Below are 19,515 nucleotides of genomic sequence, written 5' to 3'. Positions count from 1 at the left end.
GGATTTGCTCTGTTTTGGAGCCAGCCCCTAGTGGATGAAGAGGGAACTGCAGTTTTATGCACTTCCGCATCGGCTTCACTTTTAACCGCCAGAGGTTGCTGCTTGGTTATGACACAGCTGTTACAGCTACAATTAACAATATATATGTAACACAATGTACTGATTTATATTGCAGTAAAAATCCATTTTATTTTGACATGGACATCACAATTACAATCCAAATACAAAATGAAGGGGGGAGGAATGTGAATGGTCATGGCAGGGAAGAGTGGAAAAAAAATCTGAATTAAAACAAATCTATTCAGAGGGGCCCAATATTGAACTCTTTTTGGTGTACTTTAATAAAGCTCCTATTACCAAAAGAAGCAGCATGGATACTATGGTTTGCTATACTCAGTCCAGACTGCAGAGGTGAAGATATTCTTGGCCCATCCAGTACACAATGCTAGCAGAAAATTCTAATCTGAAACTACATTAAAAAAGAACAGAGGAGAGAGATTACCTTAAGTGTTACATTTCCCCATGCTAATGCCTCATGCAGCTCTTTTTTATTTTTTGGATGACCAATGATAGAAAATAAGGTGGAATGTAATAATAATGCTGAGCACATTGCGTTAAAAAAAGCACTTCATTATAGTAACTTTTTACTTTTCACAAAAAGTACCTGAGTTAGTAACAGAGTTGCTGCATTGCAAAAATAAACTAACAGCTTTGAAAAGTAATCATTTGCAAATATGTTTCTTGAAACAGGATTTTAAATCCATTTGCATCTTCATTGATTTGTATTTGAGGTGAATCTCAGATCACACAAATGAAATGGTGCGTGTGGATGCTCACATGCTGATGACATTTTACTTATCAGTGAATCATTTAGGCAGGGATCACTAACCCCGGTCCTTAATGCCAGTGTCTTGCAGGTATTGAATGTTGCCTTTCTGCATCACCCTTGATTGAAATAAAATAGACCTCCAACAGCTTGCTGTCAAGTTCTTCACAAGTCTGTTATGACATATTGGTTTTTATCAGTTGTGGTGCTGCAGGGAAACATTGAATACAGGCAGCACACTGGCCTTCGAGGACAAGGTGAGTCCTAACATAGGCTATGTGGTTATGTTTCTCTGTAAAACCCGTGGTCAGATGAAGACAGCCTCAGTGTGCTGAATTATAGTATCACCCACATAAGTAGCAGTAACAGTACTATAATAACAGAGTAATTAGTTAGACTTAAGTTAGATTACAAAAAAACAACAACACTTTTTCATGTTATTTTACAATCCCTGCTAAACACCAAAAATCTGTGCCTGGCTCAGCTACCAATGGTGTCACAACAATCATCTGGCTACATGACTCTGACTTGGATAACTGTTTTGGTTATTCTGAAATGTAAGATGATGACAACTGCTCTCTGGTCTGCTCTTCTTCGAATAGCGTATCACAATCCAATGTAAATAGTTGCCTGCTGCCACCCAAGGAGCCAGAGTGGGTTGGCGCAACAGCTTTTCCATGGCTCAGCAGCTTCACATGGCACAATCAGCAGAAATTAGATGAAGGGTCATGCGGTGACATGATTGATTGGCTGGTGGAAGGTCATTTGTTATAAATTACTAATAACAATTATTCTTTGAAAAGGCCACAGGAATCTGCAGAGAAAAAAAAAAAAACATTGAAAAAGGGCACTTTGGGTCAAGGAGCGAAAAGGGCAGGTGCTCCAGGTCCTTTACACTTACCTCGACACATGCTTGTCCTGCAGTCAAGCCTAAAAGGACAAAAGTAATAACACAAGAAACACAGTCTAAGTAAATCAGTCATGCTATGATTGCATAATGTGAAAATATTTAAAAGGTACTTCCTAGAACCAGGTGACGAGTCTGTTTTAGCTTTCGAGCTTTTCTCTGTAAAGTTATCCAGATCACTCATTACACTTGCATGTAGGAAAGATGTGTATACTCCCACATTGTTGCGTCATCAATCAAAGAGATACACATTGTTAAACATTTGCTCTCTCTGTGAAACAGATTTGTTTGATGTGAACTGTTTAGACATTCCGTCCTGTGCAGCATCTGTAATAATGGCAAAAGAGGTGGAAAAGTAACCAGGTTTGGTTGCAGTGTGACCGACCTGTTTCACAGCTGAATCACTTACCAAGGCAATACCATGTTGCCAACTGCTGTTATTTACTCACAGAAGATTTAGCTACAGAAGTTCATTATGTAACAAAGCATAATCATTTTTAAGTTATGCTAAATATTTTACTAAACCCTCTGCATTCCCTCAAATGGTATAACTATGAAAATCCCAACTGTGTTTCTGTTTCCTGTTGCCTCCAAGTGAAACTAGGGCCATCATGAATCTGTTCAGGAGGGATGCCATGACCTCAAAGAAGGAAAAAGAGAAAGACATCCAGTATGAGGACCCTCCAGATGGAGGTTGGGGCTGGATGGTTGTGCTTCACTGTTTCCTGGTTAGTGGACTTCAGTCATTAACAATCTTCTATTTTCCACCTAACATTTTTATTGGAATTTAATGTCAGAATTCATTAAAAATATTAGTTTGTTCTTCAAAGGTATAAATATCTCTGAATAGGCTTTCTCATCTCTCCCAGCAACAATGATTGTAAGAAACATGCACATGATGGATGAACCACTAGCGTTCTCTGAGCAAGTCCCATCAGTTGCATTGCACTTACAACGTAAGAAACATCAAGCCATATGTGACTCACAATAGGCCAGTGTTTCTCAATTCCAGTCCTCAGCCCCCCCCTGCCCTGCATGTTTTATGGGCAACCCTACTTTAATACACCTGAATGAAATAAAGGCTCATTAAGAGGCTGCAAAGAACTTGATGAGGAAGTTCAACAATCTGACTCAGGTGCTTTGGAGGAGGATCATGTCTAAAACATGCAGGGCAGGGGGGCCTGAGGACTGGAATGGAGAAACACTGCAATAGACTATCACCCATCTTTTGGTACGGGCCACAATTATTTGTCACTTTGACTATTTTAATGCTCCTGAAGTCATTCTCACATAATGCACATTGAAAAGAATGGTCCAGAACATGGAGGCAGAATGGCTTGGCAGCAACTTAATTTAACATTTTTATTTTCTTTTTTTTTTCTTCAGATTAATCCTTCTAAAAAGATTTACTATTTAAAAAGCTCTGTAAATGACTTAAAGATGTCTTCAAGGAACTCATGACAAGGTTTAATGGCGTCATTAATCCATTATCATTATTTTCTTCTATGCAGGTAAATGTCCTTGTGATGGGCACTCTGAAAAGCTTTGGGATCTTCTTTGTGGCTTTCCAAGATGAGTTTGGAGGCTCAGCAGAGAGCATCAGCTGGATTGGTTCCATTATGTCAAGTCTGCGTCTGTCTGGAGGTTTGTTTTGATTTGTTTGTTTTTGTAGAACAAAACAAAAAAGGACTTCTTTTGTCTTATACTTAATTTGTCAGTCACTGTAAATTGATAACTACATTTTCTGGCAACAGTGCTGCGTGTTGCTGTAGTTACCCATTAATAGCAACTAACCAGCAGCTTTGTTTCTAGTAAGTTTCTGTAGTTTCCAATAACTTTACCATGTCCCAGAGCAAAACAAGGTTATGACGAGTCTCTGCTTTTACAAGACAGGTTTCCATTGCTGTTTCTGATTAATATTTAGAAGCAGTAGATTAAAAGTCAATGCAAATGATAAAATAAACATGGAAACAACAGTCTGAGCTGACAAAAACTGAAAATAATGCTGATTCAGTTCAGAACTGGTAAACATTAAAATTCATCTGACTCATTTAATGAATAACATCCTAGAAATTTGTTTCCTGTTGTTCTTCCTGAAGCCTTTATTGCTTTTCCTTTTTTTTCTTTTTTTTTTTGTCTTTTGTGGATGTCAACCACAGTTGTTTTTTTTTTTTGTTTGTTTCTTATTTTTCACGTCTTTTTTTTTTTTTTTTTTTTTACCAGCCAATCAGAACTTGACTGAGTTTGTAACGCTATAGATTAGATTGCTTTGCTTGCAAATGGAAACCTGTTGATTGGTCACTCCTCCCCACACACACACACACACACACACACACACACACACACACACACACACACACATGCACACACACACTTTTTTTTTTTTTTTTTTTTACATTGGTTCACATAACAAAATCCCTTAAACATAGTACACTGAATGCATACAGCTGTACTCCAGGTGATGTTGCAACAGTATATCACAGTACAGGTATACCAGTGATAGAATGCATTCCCATCAAATAAATGTAATTTGCCATAAATTTTCTGTATATTGTATTTAACTGTAGAAGTAACAGCTAACAGTGCACTCTATCCTTTTGCTTGTTCTACTTTCCTGTCATGCCTGTAGCACCCATCGCTTCAGTGATCTGTGCAAAGGTGGGAGCTAGAGTTACCTCAATCACAGGAGCAGTTCTCGTTAGTGGAGGTTTCCTCATGAGTATTTTTGCTAACAGCGTGGTATTCCTCTACATCAGCATGGGATTGATAGTTGGTGAGTTCAAATGTGCAATAAGTTGAAAACAGCTTGATGATTTTGCTGAAGAATATTCAAGTCAGGTCATGGGCTTATTTTAACTCATCAGCCCCTAACTTTCTGTAACACTTGAGTCCGTTCATGCTAATCTCATATTCTCATTTCAGGAATGGGCTTTGCACTGCTATACCAGTCTTTCTCAGTGGTAACGGCACTGTACTTCAGAAAAAGGTTGGCAACAGCATATGCAATTGGCCGTTCAGGGATGGGTTTGACCTTTGCCCTTGCGCCATTTACCCAGCTGCTTCTTGATAAATATGCATGGCAAGGTAGGCAAGATTTATCTTTTAATGTGCCATTTGTTTTATTTTGTGTGTACGAATTTAGGTCTTATCCTGTCTTTGCTTCTTGTAGGGGCAATGCTGATTCTTGGTGGTCTCATGCTGAATCTCATGGCCTCCGGGATGCTTCTGCGACCCATCAAAGTGAGGCCCCTTGTTTCAAACCCTACCTCTTCGCCCATCCAAAAGAGCCCCGCTGTTTCTCTCAAGAGCTCAGCAGAGAAAGAAAACTGTAAGAGTTGCTTGAGTGTCTCTGCTCACTTATCCAATGGTGTCTCCAAACCAGACTCCCTCCCAGCATCTCCTCCACTTCATAGAGATGTTAAAAAGTTGGGGGAGAAATATACTCAGGAACCTGAGGACCAGTCAGTGGACCCTGAACAAACCAAACTGGTCCTTAATGGTATGAATGGCCATGAGCTCCACCATGACTCGGGTCAGTGTAAACCCACAACTCCAGACAGCCCAACAGAGCTCAACAGCAGCATGAATGGGTCCACCATTGTTGGATTTCCCTCACATGCTAGCCTGCCTAGTGATGTGACTGCCAGCAAAACCAAAGTACTGGATTTTTCCTTGCTAAAGGACCCATTCTTTTGCATCTACACTTGGTCCTTGGTCTTCAGTCAGCTAGCATACTTCATCCCTTATTTCCACCTGTCTGCCAGAGCGAGAACCCTAGGCATTGATGCCATGGATGCTTCCTTTATCATCTCTGTTGCAGGTGAGCTTTTAAATTTAAAATAAATTTGATACCTCTGACATATTAGATATTATGTGGTTTCAGTTCAGTGTTGATCATTTTATTTAGCATAACTGTAGATTACTAATATTAGTTTGGCATTAGGAATGGAAAAAGTTTGAAGCAAGACATTAGCAACATTTCTCAGATTTTCTTCGATTTGAGTTCAATTTTTACCATAAAAAGTGTTTCCATACATAGGTATGCAGAAACTCCTTACGTCACCTTGACTGCATGAAAAGTAAGAAAATCAGCAGATTCAGTGACATTAAACCTTTACATAAATGACAAATGAAAAAAAAGTTGTTTTTATTTTTATTATGAAAGAATTGTAAGCTATTTATGTACATACTGTGTTTAACCGAATATATTGAAGTTTACGAACTGTCAAAGGTTTACTAATCAAGGCATTCCAATTTTTCCGGTATTTTCCTCATTTAAATTTACATTTTGAAACCCAAATGGAGCCAAAAAAACTTTTTATTGACATGTAACTACTGTGTAGTTACCTGTTCCTTAAACTGAAAACAATGTTTTTCCAGCAGGTAAATTCACTAATAAATACTTGAAGCAAGACAAACGTTAACTGGATTGGTGAAGTCAGAATCTTGATCTCAAACTAACAGAAATTTTGTTGAACAACCTAAAGCAAGACGTTCATGAGAGGAAATCCTCCAACAACTCAGAGAATAAGCTGTTCTGTAGGAAATGGCTAAAATTCCTCCAAGCTCATGCACAAGATTGATCAACAGCTTCCCAAAACATTGAACTGTAGCTGCAGGCGGCCATGCAAGATACCAAAAACACATTATTTTGCTACTCACAAATATAGACCAATCGATTATTTCTACTGATTAAAAAAAAGTCTAGATTTTTTTACATTTTCAAGTCTCCTTTTCAAAATGAGGTGCCAACAGCAACATCAGGCTTAACCACTCAGGAGGTAATTAAAAGGTCTTTAAGTTATGTTCTGCACCGATTAATGCACTGGTTACATGCTATCATATTGTTTCCATAATAGCTTCTTTGAAAGTCTGAATTGTTGGGTTTTATCAAACACCATCATGAAAAATAAGACAAACACACTAAAGTGAGCGGATAGGTGCATAAATGTCATGAATGCAGCTTGCAGTACTTTTTGCAGTGACTGTGGAGAGGTATTTCCAAGTTTCTTTCAAAGTGCCTCTTAGAAGTGATGCAAAGAAGTGCTCAGTCAACTTCTAGGCATTAATTATTTGTGAGCTGCTCAGACTCTGCAGTCTTATGTAATGAATGTGCTTACATAAAAGCTGAACTTTGGTCTACTGGCCAGGGCAGGCGAGTTCAGCAGTATGCCATTGATGAGGCCCCTCCATATGACCACAAAACAGCATTAACATTTTGACATCCCCAACATTCTGTTGGTGCTTGCTCAGACTTTGTAAATGATTAAGATATGATTGTGCATTTACACGCATCTGTTTTAAAACATGTCTTTTGGTAATTATTTGTCTTTGTTATTGGACAGATGCATCATTACCTTAGGGAAAAGCCCTTTCTAAGAATAATTTGATAAACATATTTGCTACTCCTTATTTAAGGGTTTGAAAGATGTGATCATTCTAGTGGAACTGCTATTTTACACATTTATTCTTCCATTTTGCAACTTTTGATGTAAAACTTTATTATTTTCAAGCTTTATTTTGCTCCTTTTAAATACAATTTTTTCCCTCCGGATTTGATGTACAACAGCAGTTGACCACTACAAAACAGACAAAGTTGAAAACTGACAGAAAGAAGTCTCAAGCATATTTTGTGACATGCAAGAGAATACATTTATGTATCGAGCCAAAAATTGGAGTGAGATAATACCGTATAAAATTACACAAGAAATGCTAAAATTAACTAACTAAAGACTGGGAAACCGGTCGCTCTGTGTATCTGTAACGGAAATCCAGAAGATAAAGATGTCTGAATTTTCCCTGAAGCTCTGTGGCTTTACTGTGATGAGTTTCATGCCAGCGCGCAGAAAGACTGGCAGATTCTTTTGACTTAGACACGTTTGTTCTGTCACATTCGCTGGTCATGTGCGCTGTAATGAGGGAGAAAAAGAGACAGAGCTTTAGACACGGGGTGCCACCCACACCATAAAGCCACCATTCCAGTGTCCTGCTGTTCTGCTTTTTCTGACACAGCGTTGCCATCAACTTGGCTAAGGGAAAGAGAGGCCTCTATCATCCGGGTCAGTGTGCTCGTCAACCTTCTACCACTAATACTCAAGTTAACTGCAATCGCTAAGCAACAGCTAACTGAGTAAAGTTGTTGGCGCGTTGACAAGAGGGGCTGCCGGTTTTGTTTGAAGTGGCTGATACTTTGCAGAGGAATGCTGAGGTTAGCAAGCAGCGGCTTTGGAGAAGCTTGGAAAATCAGCATAGCTATTAGGGTGCTTTTCTTTCACTGAGTGTTAAAAGGCTTCACTTCATAGCAAATTGATTACCATAGCTCCATACCTGACATTACATCCTTTAAATTACAAATTATAAATATTGGAGCAGCATTGCTCTGCAATTGGTTGTGAGGATACACCTGAGCTATATCAGTGAATATGGCAACAGCCTTACAACAGCTCTTTACCAGATAACACAGTGGAGAGAAATGGACAGAACAAATGTCCATGATGGACTTGGCTTGAGGTGCTGCTACTTGGAGAGGCCACATCTAAACAGCTTTGTACTGACTTTGAACAGGAACAGCTGCAGGGCTGAACCAACCTGCTGGGGCTAAAACACACAAACAAACTCACGACTTGTCTGTATGCAAGCAAGGGACACTCCAGGATGTGTCTTGGGTCACTAAGAGAGGACATATAAACATTACACAGCTGCCTCATGTCATCTTTCTAACCTCGATGAAGACTTAGGTTCTATTAGGTAAGCTGAGCAGGGCTGTTCATTGATGAGATGCTTCACCGTTTATTCATCTAGGCTACTCTCAGAGCTTAAAGAATGAAGACATTGTTTATTGACAGAACCTGACAGAATCATCTACTTGCTATGTTGATAATAAATTGTGTAAGCATACATGCTATGCACAAATTCCCATTCAGCAGCGTCTGGTGTGGTTTTAAGCTCAGTGTTAGAGCAAGCAGCCTGTGGAGTTGTGCTGCAGAGTCTGTGCAAAGGATGGTTTTCTCTGATCTGCACAGAACCAGTTTGTTTCATTGATCAGTGGCTAAGCACTGCCTGCTTGTAGCTATTCCTGCGACAGTCAATACGCCACTGCAGTTTCTGCATGGCATCACGTTCCAGTTGACCTCAGCAAAGAGCACTCTATATATGCCCAGTCATCATACCCAGACAGAGGTAACAATCAATCAGACAAGATCACATGCAAGATGAGTAGCTTGCTTAGTGTGATGATAGCTGTTAACAATTCATTTCATGTCAGAGAACAAAAGCAGCTCTATATTTAATGCCTGTGCACTTTTGTGTAGTTCGGCGCATCATTTTCCTCACATTTGGTCTTTGCCAAACCCTCTTACTCCACACATGCGCACACACAATTTCACATACACATGCAAAGGCACATGCTCATGCACCCTTCTGATTCTGTATAATGCATAAAATTAACTATATAATTCATTGAGTGCTGTCGGGTTTTTGGAGCTTCTAATGTTATCACAAATGTGGCTGACTTCAATAGTTATTGCTCTCTCTAACTGAGCATCACTGCTGTTGCTGTCTGCTGCAGCAGCATGTGAAACTCCATGCACAAGTCTCAGCAGGAATATTTCAGCATGATAACAAACTCACTTTTCAAGCACTTTTACAAAATTTGTTTTACATTTGAACCGATGCAGATGATGATGCAATAGGCAATCTTAAGAGCTCACAAAACTCACTGCAGAGTCAGAGAAGAACAGTCTGTTATAATTTTCTTAGTAATCTTATAGTTGGTGTAGAGTTTGTTTTTTTTTAAATAAAGGAAAATAAACAAGGATTGAGCTTTTCATACTTCGTGTTGGTTTATAAGTCAGTAAACTACAGTGGTAAAATCAACGTGTTGGACGGGGGATGATGTAAGTCCCACCATTTTCTTATTTTTTGAGACATTAGTGAATCTACTCACCCTTTTGCATCTCTGACTTGTCTGCATCTGCTTCTTTAGTCTGAAGCAAAAAAACTCAAATTTTTGAAGGCATTTTAAATTAATTGAAACATTTCATTTTTTCAGTCCCTCAGAAAATGGAACGCAGTGATTTGTCTTACCTGCTGTGATTAAGTGGTGTCAGTCACATAACTCCCATTCTGCTCTGCTTTATCTTAGAATTTGCATTTCAACATACATTAAATGAAACAATTCATGATTAATTCACTTTGTATTCTTTTTTGATTAATTAATGAGTTTTTTATGTTTAGTTTAACTTTGTCCAAGTTTCTCATTCTCTCATATTTCCACCCTTGCCTCTGTTACAGGTATCACAGAGACCATCGCCCAGTTGGCCTCAGGCTGGGTGACAGACAGGAACCTGTTCCATAAATATCACTACCACAAAGCCTACCTGATCCTCTGTGGCTTGGTCAACCTGCTGTCCCCACTGGCAACCTCCTACATCTTATTGATGGTCTATGCTGTCTTCTTTGCCATCTTCTGTGGCGGCTACATGGCTTTGTTGCTTCCTGTTCTAGTAAGGATTAACCCATCAGACCATATGCTTGTTCTTTTTTAAAGCAAATTCACATCAATTCACAAATCATTTCTGTATGGTTGTAGAGCTTTCATATAGATACAATATTTCAAATTTTCTAAGGCTGACATATAAGCTTCTTAAACTAGAAAAGCATTTAGAGAGTGCCAAGGGCCACAGTTTAAAGAAATTCCTGGATCCAAACGGTGATCCAGATCACCACCAAAATGAAAGCTCGTCTCCAGAAAATTTAATGAAAATCTGTCCATAACTTTTTGAGATATCTTGAACCTAAACAAACAAACAAATAAACGCCAGTAAAAACATGACTTCCACCAAGGAGGTTATATTTATATATAAGAAAAACTACTGCAACACATGTGTACTTTGTACACATTTATAACAACACAGTTTTGTAAGAAGACTTCTGGTCTCACGGTGGCATCTCTTGTAGAATCTTCCGGTCATTGCACAATACCTCAACCAAACAGGTCAAATTGCTCATACTGGTAATGTTAATGGTGACTAAAATGAGGGATTTATATATTTAATCTAAAACAAAAACATTTTTCCTGTTGAAACTAAATTTTGAAAAAAAATTAAAAAGACAATACCAACAAAATGATTAAACTTACTATGAGGGCAACATAAATATATAAACAGAATATATATACAGAATTATTTAGGTGTTTTCTGTATTTTAATTGTGCGTACTCACAGCGGTCTGACCAGCAACTATCTGTATCTGTAACATCCTCAACTGTGTGATTTCTTGCTTGTGTTGTTCTCACTCTCAAATGTAGGTCGCTTTTGAGAAAAGCGACTGCTAAATGACTGTAGAATAGAATAGAATAGAATAGAATAGAATAGAATAGAATAGAATAGAATAGAACAGAATATGGCCATAGAGAGAAAGCAAAGGGTTTTAAAAAGACTTTTTTTTTAATCTGGTGAGTGGCTTTGCAAAATTTCTGGGAAAATTATGCAAAAGTTGTTTAATACATGGATCAAAGAGGTAATAGAATATTGCAAAATTAGAAATAAACTAATATTAAATGCCCATGACACCAAAATCTGTTCCCTACAAAGCAACATTGCTTTCCAGAGAATTGTCATATAAATCTGAAGAACATAACAAAACTATGATTTATTTAGAGAAATGTTTTAAGTGGGAAGTTTTTTTTTGGTTTTTTTTTTACTATCATGTTACACTGCAGGGCAGGGCAGAAAGAGGGTAGTTGAATGCTACAGTATCTTTAGCATCTTTAGAAACTACCAGTGTGCATTGACTTTCTCACATCCACACCTCCATCATTCCCATGATAGTGTCCTTCACCATTTCCTTTACCCTGCAACTCCTCCCAGTATCAGACTCACTCACAGGTGTCACGGTATCAGATGAATTCACAATAGTTGTTTGGAAGGATTTCTCTTCCACGTGAAGGTGAGCTGCTGATATTACATCACTTAGTCATACACAGTTAAGGAAACACATCGTCTGAGTAGACAATTGAAGATGTTTCCCAACTGCTGTTAAGGGTGAGATAACACATTGAGTCATTGGGTATTCTGTATCTTTTGGTCATATCACTCCTTAAAATAGAAAAGTGGATGTGGATTCATTTCATTTTCTAGTGGTGTGGTTTCAAAGGCCAGGACAAGCCTCTGGGCCTGCCATGATGATTTGCAATGACCTTAATGACACTATGATTTCATTTTCTTCTTTCTTCTCTTGATTAAAACAAAGGGCTGTGACATGAAATAGATAGAGGAATAATGATCACTTACCCTCTGATCTGTACTAATTTTACAGAAAAGGAGAAATAAGTAATAAAATTCATACTAGTTGTATAAAAGTTGAATGCACACACTTGTTGCTAAAATCCAAAAAACAAATATGTCCTCTTTGAAATGGCTTTTTATCATGTTTATCTATGTATCTTTGCCTTAGTCACAACATGGGAGTTTTATTTGAGGATGCAAATGAGAAAAATATCTAAACAAATTATAACTGAGCATAGTATATAAATAAAGTACTAAAATACTGAGAATATTTAGCACAAGAAAAGCAAAATACATTTTGATGCTTTCTGATATAGAGAGTAGTGACTTGTTGAGGGTCTTTGATAAATCTTTATCACTTTTGAATTTAAAAACAACATGGAAAAGTTTTCTCCTGCAGACCATGAAGGAAAAGCTTTTTTTCTTAGTTCAGCAAAATGCAGCAAAACATTGTTTTGTCTCACCGTAGTTTCACTAAATTGATTTTATATTAATTAGCATCAGTTTTTGAATAACTTTACGTGAAGGTAATGTTACTTATATTCATTTATTGCATGACATTATGGGAGCAATCATAAAAAAAATTATATACTTGAACTTCTTAGTTTTTTTTTCCATGTTTTAAACATTCTTGAAAAGTTGTGCAAATGGATATGAGCAGATATGAGTAGAGGTTCATCATTCTGTAATTTATTTTGTCATCATAACAAAGGTGTTTGTGTGAAATTCTGCAACATTTGGAAATTTTGTGTTCTGCTCCAAAAATATGAGACACAAATTAAAAGTCAGCATTTAATAGCTGTGATTTTGAAGAAAATCATGCAGCAATTAATTAAAAACAGACATGATTCTAACACAGAAATCACTACAGGTACACAGCAAGATCAAGAAAAAAAAACCATCCCTTTTCTGGACCCCAACGTCAGTTGAGATAAACTGAAGTAAAAAAAATAAGAAGTGTCCTGTTGTCTGAGCATTAAAAATGTTAAAATCATTTTTGAAGCAGCTCTGTACAAGGTAAAGAAGAAATGAACATTGGCTTAGTAAAAGTTAAAAATCCACCTCGATCAGGACATAGCCTGAATATCTGAGACAACACCTTTAATGCTGAACAATAAGTACAGCCATCCAGATGACGTCTGTTTTCAGGGAAGGTTTTGACTTTAATTAAGATAACAGATCACATTTGGCCAAATCATTATTCACAGCGAGAACATGAGTGCTAAACTATGTCTTCACACCATGTCCATCCTACAAATATTATAATAAATTAAGTGACATATAATTTACTCATTTACATGCTATAATATTTATTGTGTACTTTTGGCTACTTTTTTCACATGTTTTTGGAAACTATTTAATATGATGTCAAAGCTTTTAACAGATGATGAGTTAGGATAGGTTTTGACTATATGTGTAAGTTTTGCAAGCGCTCTCTCTGCTGTTTAACACTAACGCCTCTGTGTATGTGTTTGATTTGTGCTGTACAAAAATGCCTACAAATCAATGTGGAACAGTTTGATAACAAAGAAGAAATCCATTGCCGGTCTTAACATGTGAAGCATGACAGGATGAGTGTGTGTTTCTGCTCTGCAGGTTGATCTCGTTGGCTCGGAGAAACTCAATAACTCCATGGGCTTCTCCATGTTCTTTGTTGGCTTGGGCTGCCTCACAGGGCCTCCTTTGGCAGGTGAGTGGGTCCCTTCTTGGAAAAGGTTCAAGACTCACACGTGCTGACCCACTTTTTGTAATGTACAGAAACACATTCATATGCACTGCACGTGTATTTGATGACAGCCATGACATGTTTTTAAAGTGATTTGTTACAGGGGAAGTTTTAGGAATTTCTTCTGGGGGGGCTGGACGTATATGAACATATTTCTGGAGCCGTTTTTGAGAATGATCATAAATGCCGTACTGTTATGCTAAAGACTGGATTTATTTGCTTTCAGACAGGACGACATTTGACCGAGTGACTTCTGTGCAGATTTTCCTTAAAAAAAAAAAAAAACTGACTTTTATAGGAAGCACTGAGGGCAGCCCGAGGTTGTTCCTCTCCTGTATGTTTTAGTTTTCACGCTTGGCAGAGGTTGCAAAGACACTGAAAGGTTGAAACACACTTCGAGGCACTACAGAGAATTCAGGGTAGAGTGAAACTATGTTTTGACTTATCTGATTGACAGCAGCTTGCCTTCACCATTCTTTGAAAGCTGTTTGTAGTGTGACATTTTTTTTAATTACATTTCATTTATCTATGTGTAATATGGCATGCCACACACACACATACACACATTATATTATATTATATGTATATATATATATATATATATATATATATATATATATATATATATGCATACATACATATATATATGCATACATACATATATATATGCATGTGCGTGCGTGTGACTTACACTTGCACAGCATGTCCTCTTTTCAACCACACTTATTTTCATTGAATATCCAAAGTACTTCTAGGAAAATAACTCATAACTCCTCATGCCATAATTGGTAACATTTGTCCCCAGTTAAAACAAGGGGGGGCTTGAATCTGCTGAGTTTATTTCTGCTCACTGTGTTAAGCAGTCCCTTCAGAGGAATTGTAGGGAATGGAATATGGTTTTGTGTACTGTTCCTGCAGTTCAAGTAAGCATTCCTGAGCATTCCTTTAAGGGTGCAGTTTGACAGTGTTTCTGACGTGATATAATTATTCTACCTGTGGTAGGAAGCTTTCAGCTCTCGGTCAGGACTTGGACGATCTTAAGCTCATCTCAGTTACTGTTTTTTCCAGGAAAACGTAACTTTACAAAGGAAAACTGGACTCTTGTGTGACAGCTACAGTAATGCAATCATGAGAAAATCAGACTCTAAGCTATTTGGTCATGGCTCAAACACAGAACTTTGAACCAGTCAGTATATTGTACTGATTATTAATTGGTTCAAATTACTGACTGACTTGGTTTATCAGAGTGGATTCAATGTTCATTCATTGTTTAGACATACAGTACATGCTTCATACAGTCAACAGCTGAGTAATTTGTTTGAGCAAAGCAGCGCTTTGTTACAGTTTCTCCGACTGAAGAATCCACAAATCCATTTATTGGTGATTAAATGAATCTCATAAAAAAAACAAAAAAAACAAAAAAAAAAACCACAACTTGCAGCAAAACACAGTTGAGGTTTTACCCTGCTTTGGGTTTTATCACTGAGCTGCTGCACTGGAAATCTGGAATATATATATATATATATATATATATGAATAAAAGAAATTGTTCCCCAATGCCAGCAAATGGGGTGTGGGGTGAAGGTATACATCCTGCAGCTCAAAAGAACAATTGAGAAAGAAAAAATGTATAGATTTTACTGACATAAAACTCTGTGAAAACATCTCTAAACAACTGAATTTTTTTTTCCATAAGGGCTTTCTTCACATTTGAAAGAGAAATGAAAAACAGCGATCAGACAGGTACAAGAAACTTGGAGATGGCCCGAAGCAGATTTTACATGCAGTCATACTTGACAAAGGTTTTGCTGTCAGACATTTGTAATTAGTTCCAATAACTGGGCCAGAGATTTTTCTTTCACAAAAGACAATTCAGATTTTTTTTAAAAAGTTTTTTGTTATGTAGAATATTCTGAATTTTGACTAGTGACAATAGTTCTAAAAGAAATGTATATATATTTAGTGATTATTGCTCAAAATACAAACTAGTTACAAAAAACTTTTATATATAGAAGAAAAAAGCAAGACATCAATATTTTCCATAGGTGTTATGTACGTAATGTCGTTTTAAATCACCAAAAATATAGGCAGTAATAGATTTGACACTGTCTTTTAGGTATCTGATCATACCGACTTAAAGAAGATGAATAAAAGTCCAACATCTGCACTTTTCTATGCTTTCCTCAGCTTGCTCCACCATGATACACGACTGAGGTTAAACATGGTCATTCAGACGTCTTACCATGGTTTTTTTGTTTTGTAGGGTTCCTGTACGATTACACTCAGACTTATGACTGTTCTTTCTACCTGGCCGGCCTCTGCTATCTACTCTCCTCTCTGTCGCTGTTCCTGGAGCCGCTAGCTCAACGCTGGAGGGCCCGCAAGAAACTGTTCCAGGCAAAGAGCACAGAAAGCAGCTGTAAGACCAATGGGTGCTTCACCCCTGACCACCTGCAGAACGGCACTGTGTAGGAATGAAATCCAAGGAAGAATCTTGAACCAATATGTTCAAGACCACAGGCCTGCATACCTTGGAGCCTGGACTCCAGCTTAAAATTGGGACCTTGAGCATGAATATTTTTAGCAGGAGTGTGGCACCGGAGTTACATTACCACAATGAGAACACATGATAGACTGAACATGTAATCATGCGGAATCTTTCTAAAGCCAAATTTCTTGTGCTTTACAATACTTAGTCCTCTATTCTTCTTTTCAGAGATACGAGCATCACAGGAATAGTCAGTTCTCATGTGCATAATTTATTGAAAGAAGCATAAATAGTGTCTCCCACTGCAACAACAGACTATCCAGCAATGTTTCTCTGCACAATATTATATCAGGAGCCAAGCAATGCAGTTGATCCTAAAGAAATCTCGTCTTCCACTGACTTTTCTACATTGACAAAAATGGGAGCACATATCCACGAGGAGATATGCTCACCAACATGGGAGGCCTTTGCCTACATCTGTAAACCTGTACTCACCGATATGCACTTGGAGCCAAGTTGTGATTATGCTGCATGACATGACTTTTACTGACTTTTAACTGCCAGGTAGTTAAAATATTGAACAGCCACATCTTTGCAGCCCTCTCCTTTGACACAATGTGTAATCTTGTATATGAAGCCAAAAAAGCACAATAGATGCTGTAGTTTAACAGGAAATGGATGCTTTCAGATTATTGTAAGCATGTAATAGCATTTAACTTTCAGCAACGCACACAGATCTACTGCTACTTCCATCTTTAACAGTAATAATCTCAATACTTTTTTTTTGTTGACAATTTCAAATACGTCAACATACTTTAATCCAGACTTACCCGTCTGTGCGCTTGATGTTTGGTTCAGGTTTTTAGATCATCATTTATCATTTTAACCTTTTTTTTTCCTGTCATTTTTTTAAGTGGACAAATATTACCAGTGCCTCTTTAAACTTTTGTCTGAATGCCACCATTTTTACTTGTTGATGTTAATTTAGTTTTTCATAATTGTCAACTTTTCTGAAAGAAAATTTGAAGTTTTATGCTTTTTAGAGCCCAAAAGGTTTGTAAGGGCAAATGAGACATTCAAGGGCAGTTGTGAGTTCCGTAAAATCGAAGCTCTTTTGAAAACTTTTGCTTGTGCTACCTTTGTGTTTTCACATCAAGTAACCTTAATGAATCCTTTGCACATGTACTTCAAATGCTGACATTCCTGCATTCATCCCTTATTTTTCAGACTGACATTTTGAACTGCTTTCAGCGTATTTAGGTCAGCAGCAGCACCTGACACTTTAACTGATTTTACTTCTCAGATGAACTGAATTGCTTTGACTGACACAGGACACAACTGTCACTACTTGTGTGACAATGCAGTGTATTCGCACATTACCTGAAATGTTAAGATAATTCCATTTTTCACCTTTATTCTATAACGTCTTTACTTGGCAACTTCCACCTTAGCACATTTCATCTACTTTTTTAGTCTCAGATTTTAGCCTCTGAACATGTTAAGTGACAGCTCCAATTATTTCAGTCTGCAAATTCAGCTGAAACTGAACCTTCTTTATTCTCACTTTATGAATCTTGAACCTGTTTACAATGGCTGCTCCTGCATACAAGTGATTTTTTTGCTCTTTAATAAGCTGTTGCATGTTCAGTGCTGCAACTATCAACTGTCTCCTTTTTTAGTTACTAAGAAAAACAAACCCGTAAATGGTTTGCTGTCACGCCCGTCAACCCAAACATACCTGTAGATGAGAAAATTGTCATGCATCACTCATTGCTGCCCCAGGGCTGTTCTATGCAAGTGTCCCTAACCCCTCCACCTATAAGAAGCCTGCTTGACTGTTTTCTATACTCTCGTCACTGTTGAGCTGAGAGGCAACAGAGCTGATGAGCTCTACTGAAAAACAGGGTTTTTCTGTGCTATCGTGTGCTTATTTTGTTAGCATAGTACATCAGCTAAACTCTGACCAGTAATGTTGATGATGTGTTGTTACCCCAACTGCATTGTTTCAAGCTGTTGCCCCAGACTTTACAGTGCCTACAGGCAGCCAACTAATGGCAATGCAAACTCACAGCGTTACGATGTTTATACTTTGTAGTGTGTTTTTAGTTGAATCTTCTTTTTTTTATATATTATAATGATCTTTGTGGTTTAAATGGATTCCTTTGTTTTTTCACCACTGTTTGCCTTAAGGTGATATATCCTTTACTAACTTCCCTGTAATGTCAGCCAAAGATCACATGAGAAACCTACCATCAACTTGTTAAGGAAAAAAAAAAAGCTTGATAATTCAAGCCACTTTGGCCACCTGTTATTCAGCATATTCCTGGTATTTTATGAGGACAGACTACAATCTAGTGATGTGTTTTGCATTGCTGCCCTCTTATGGCAGAAGGAGGCACCTATTCAAAGAATGCTGCCTCAATTAGTACCAAATTATTCCCCCTCAACTCGCTTACACAATATTGCTCAAGGCTCTTTGTAACGTTTCTATAACGACAGTCATGCACAAAAGCTCTTTTGGCTCACGAGGTGCATTCACTACCAATATGCTTTTGTGATTTAGGTTCACTGAAGCTTTTGTACCATAAGAACTCTTTTATGTTAAGTATTTGATGCTTTAAAAGTAAATTTGGTTATGGATCATTTTACTTATTCGTCATCTGGATATGTTAAATAGCAATGCAGTATGTCAGAATAATTTTAATGTCCTTTCAGTGACGACTCAAACACCACTGATAAAGAACTGGGTGCTTTTTGATGGCATTTGATTTTGTGTTTTTTGCTGCAGCAATTACATAAACGGGGGGGAAGCTGTTTGATAAATGTTCTGGCTCCTGGATTTGTGACAGATTGACTTTTTAAAACATATCTAACCAATCATAGATTATCTGTTTCAAGACCGTAGACTTCATTTTGAAGCTTTGTAACTGTGCACATTTCAGCTGTAATAAACTGATGTGTGATTTACTCTGAATGTGTGATTCAGACAACTCGGGATCGTCGTGACCAGGAAATAAAAGCACATGCTATGCAATAAATTAAACATCCTTTATTAGCACAGAACACAATAACTCCAGCATGTCTTTAAATTTATGTAATAAAGGCACGTTCCAATATTTCTCTGTTATACACATAAAAACTTTCTGCAAATTGTATCATTTCAGATTGATATTACAACATCAAAAACTTACAGGTTACTTACAGAGGATGACACCTCGAATACAAGCACCAGAAGGGGAATTCTTCCCAGTGGATCTCTGTAGAAAAAACAAAAATATTTCA

The 19,515-nt window shown here is 37.5% G+C and overlaps 1 protein-coding gene across 1 annotated transcript; it reads left to right on the top strand.

Moving 5' to 3' along the window:
* Window positions 1–2,344: 2,344 nt before the first annotated feature.
* slc16a4 (solute carrier family 16 member 4) lies at window positions 2,345–16,217 on the top strand (the record flags this gene model as incomplete). Its single annotated transcript, XM_079238659.1, has 8 exons — window positions 2,345–2,461; window positions 3,245–3,377; window positions 4,363–4,506; window positions 4,656–4,817; window positions 4,903–5,553; window positions 10,026–10,237; window positions 13,616–13,709; window positions 16,009–16,217. 8 exons carry the CDS (start codon window positions 2,345–2,347, stop codon window positions 16,215–16,217), a joined length of 1,722 nt encoding a protein of 573 aa, XP_079094785.1.
* Between the last annotated feature and the right edge of the window lie 3,298 nt (window positions 16,218–19,515).

This window comes from Telmatherina bonti (genome assembly GCF_933228915.1).
Source record: "Telmatherina bonti genome assembly, chromosome: 4".
Taxonomy (NCBI): Eukaryota; Metazoa; Chordata; class Actinopteri; order Atheriniformes; family Telmatherinidae; genus Telmatherina; species Telmatherina bonti.
Note: the sequence above shows the minus strand (reverse complement) of the source record. Positions and strands in the feature narration are given on the sequence as shown.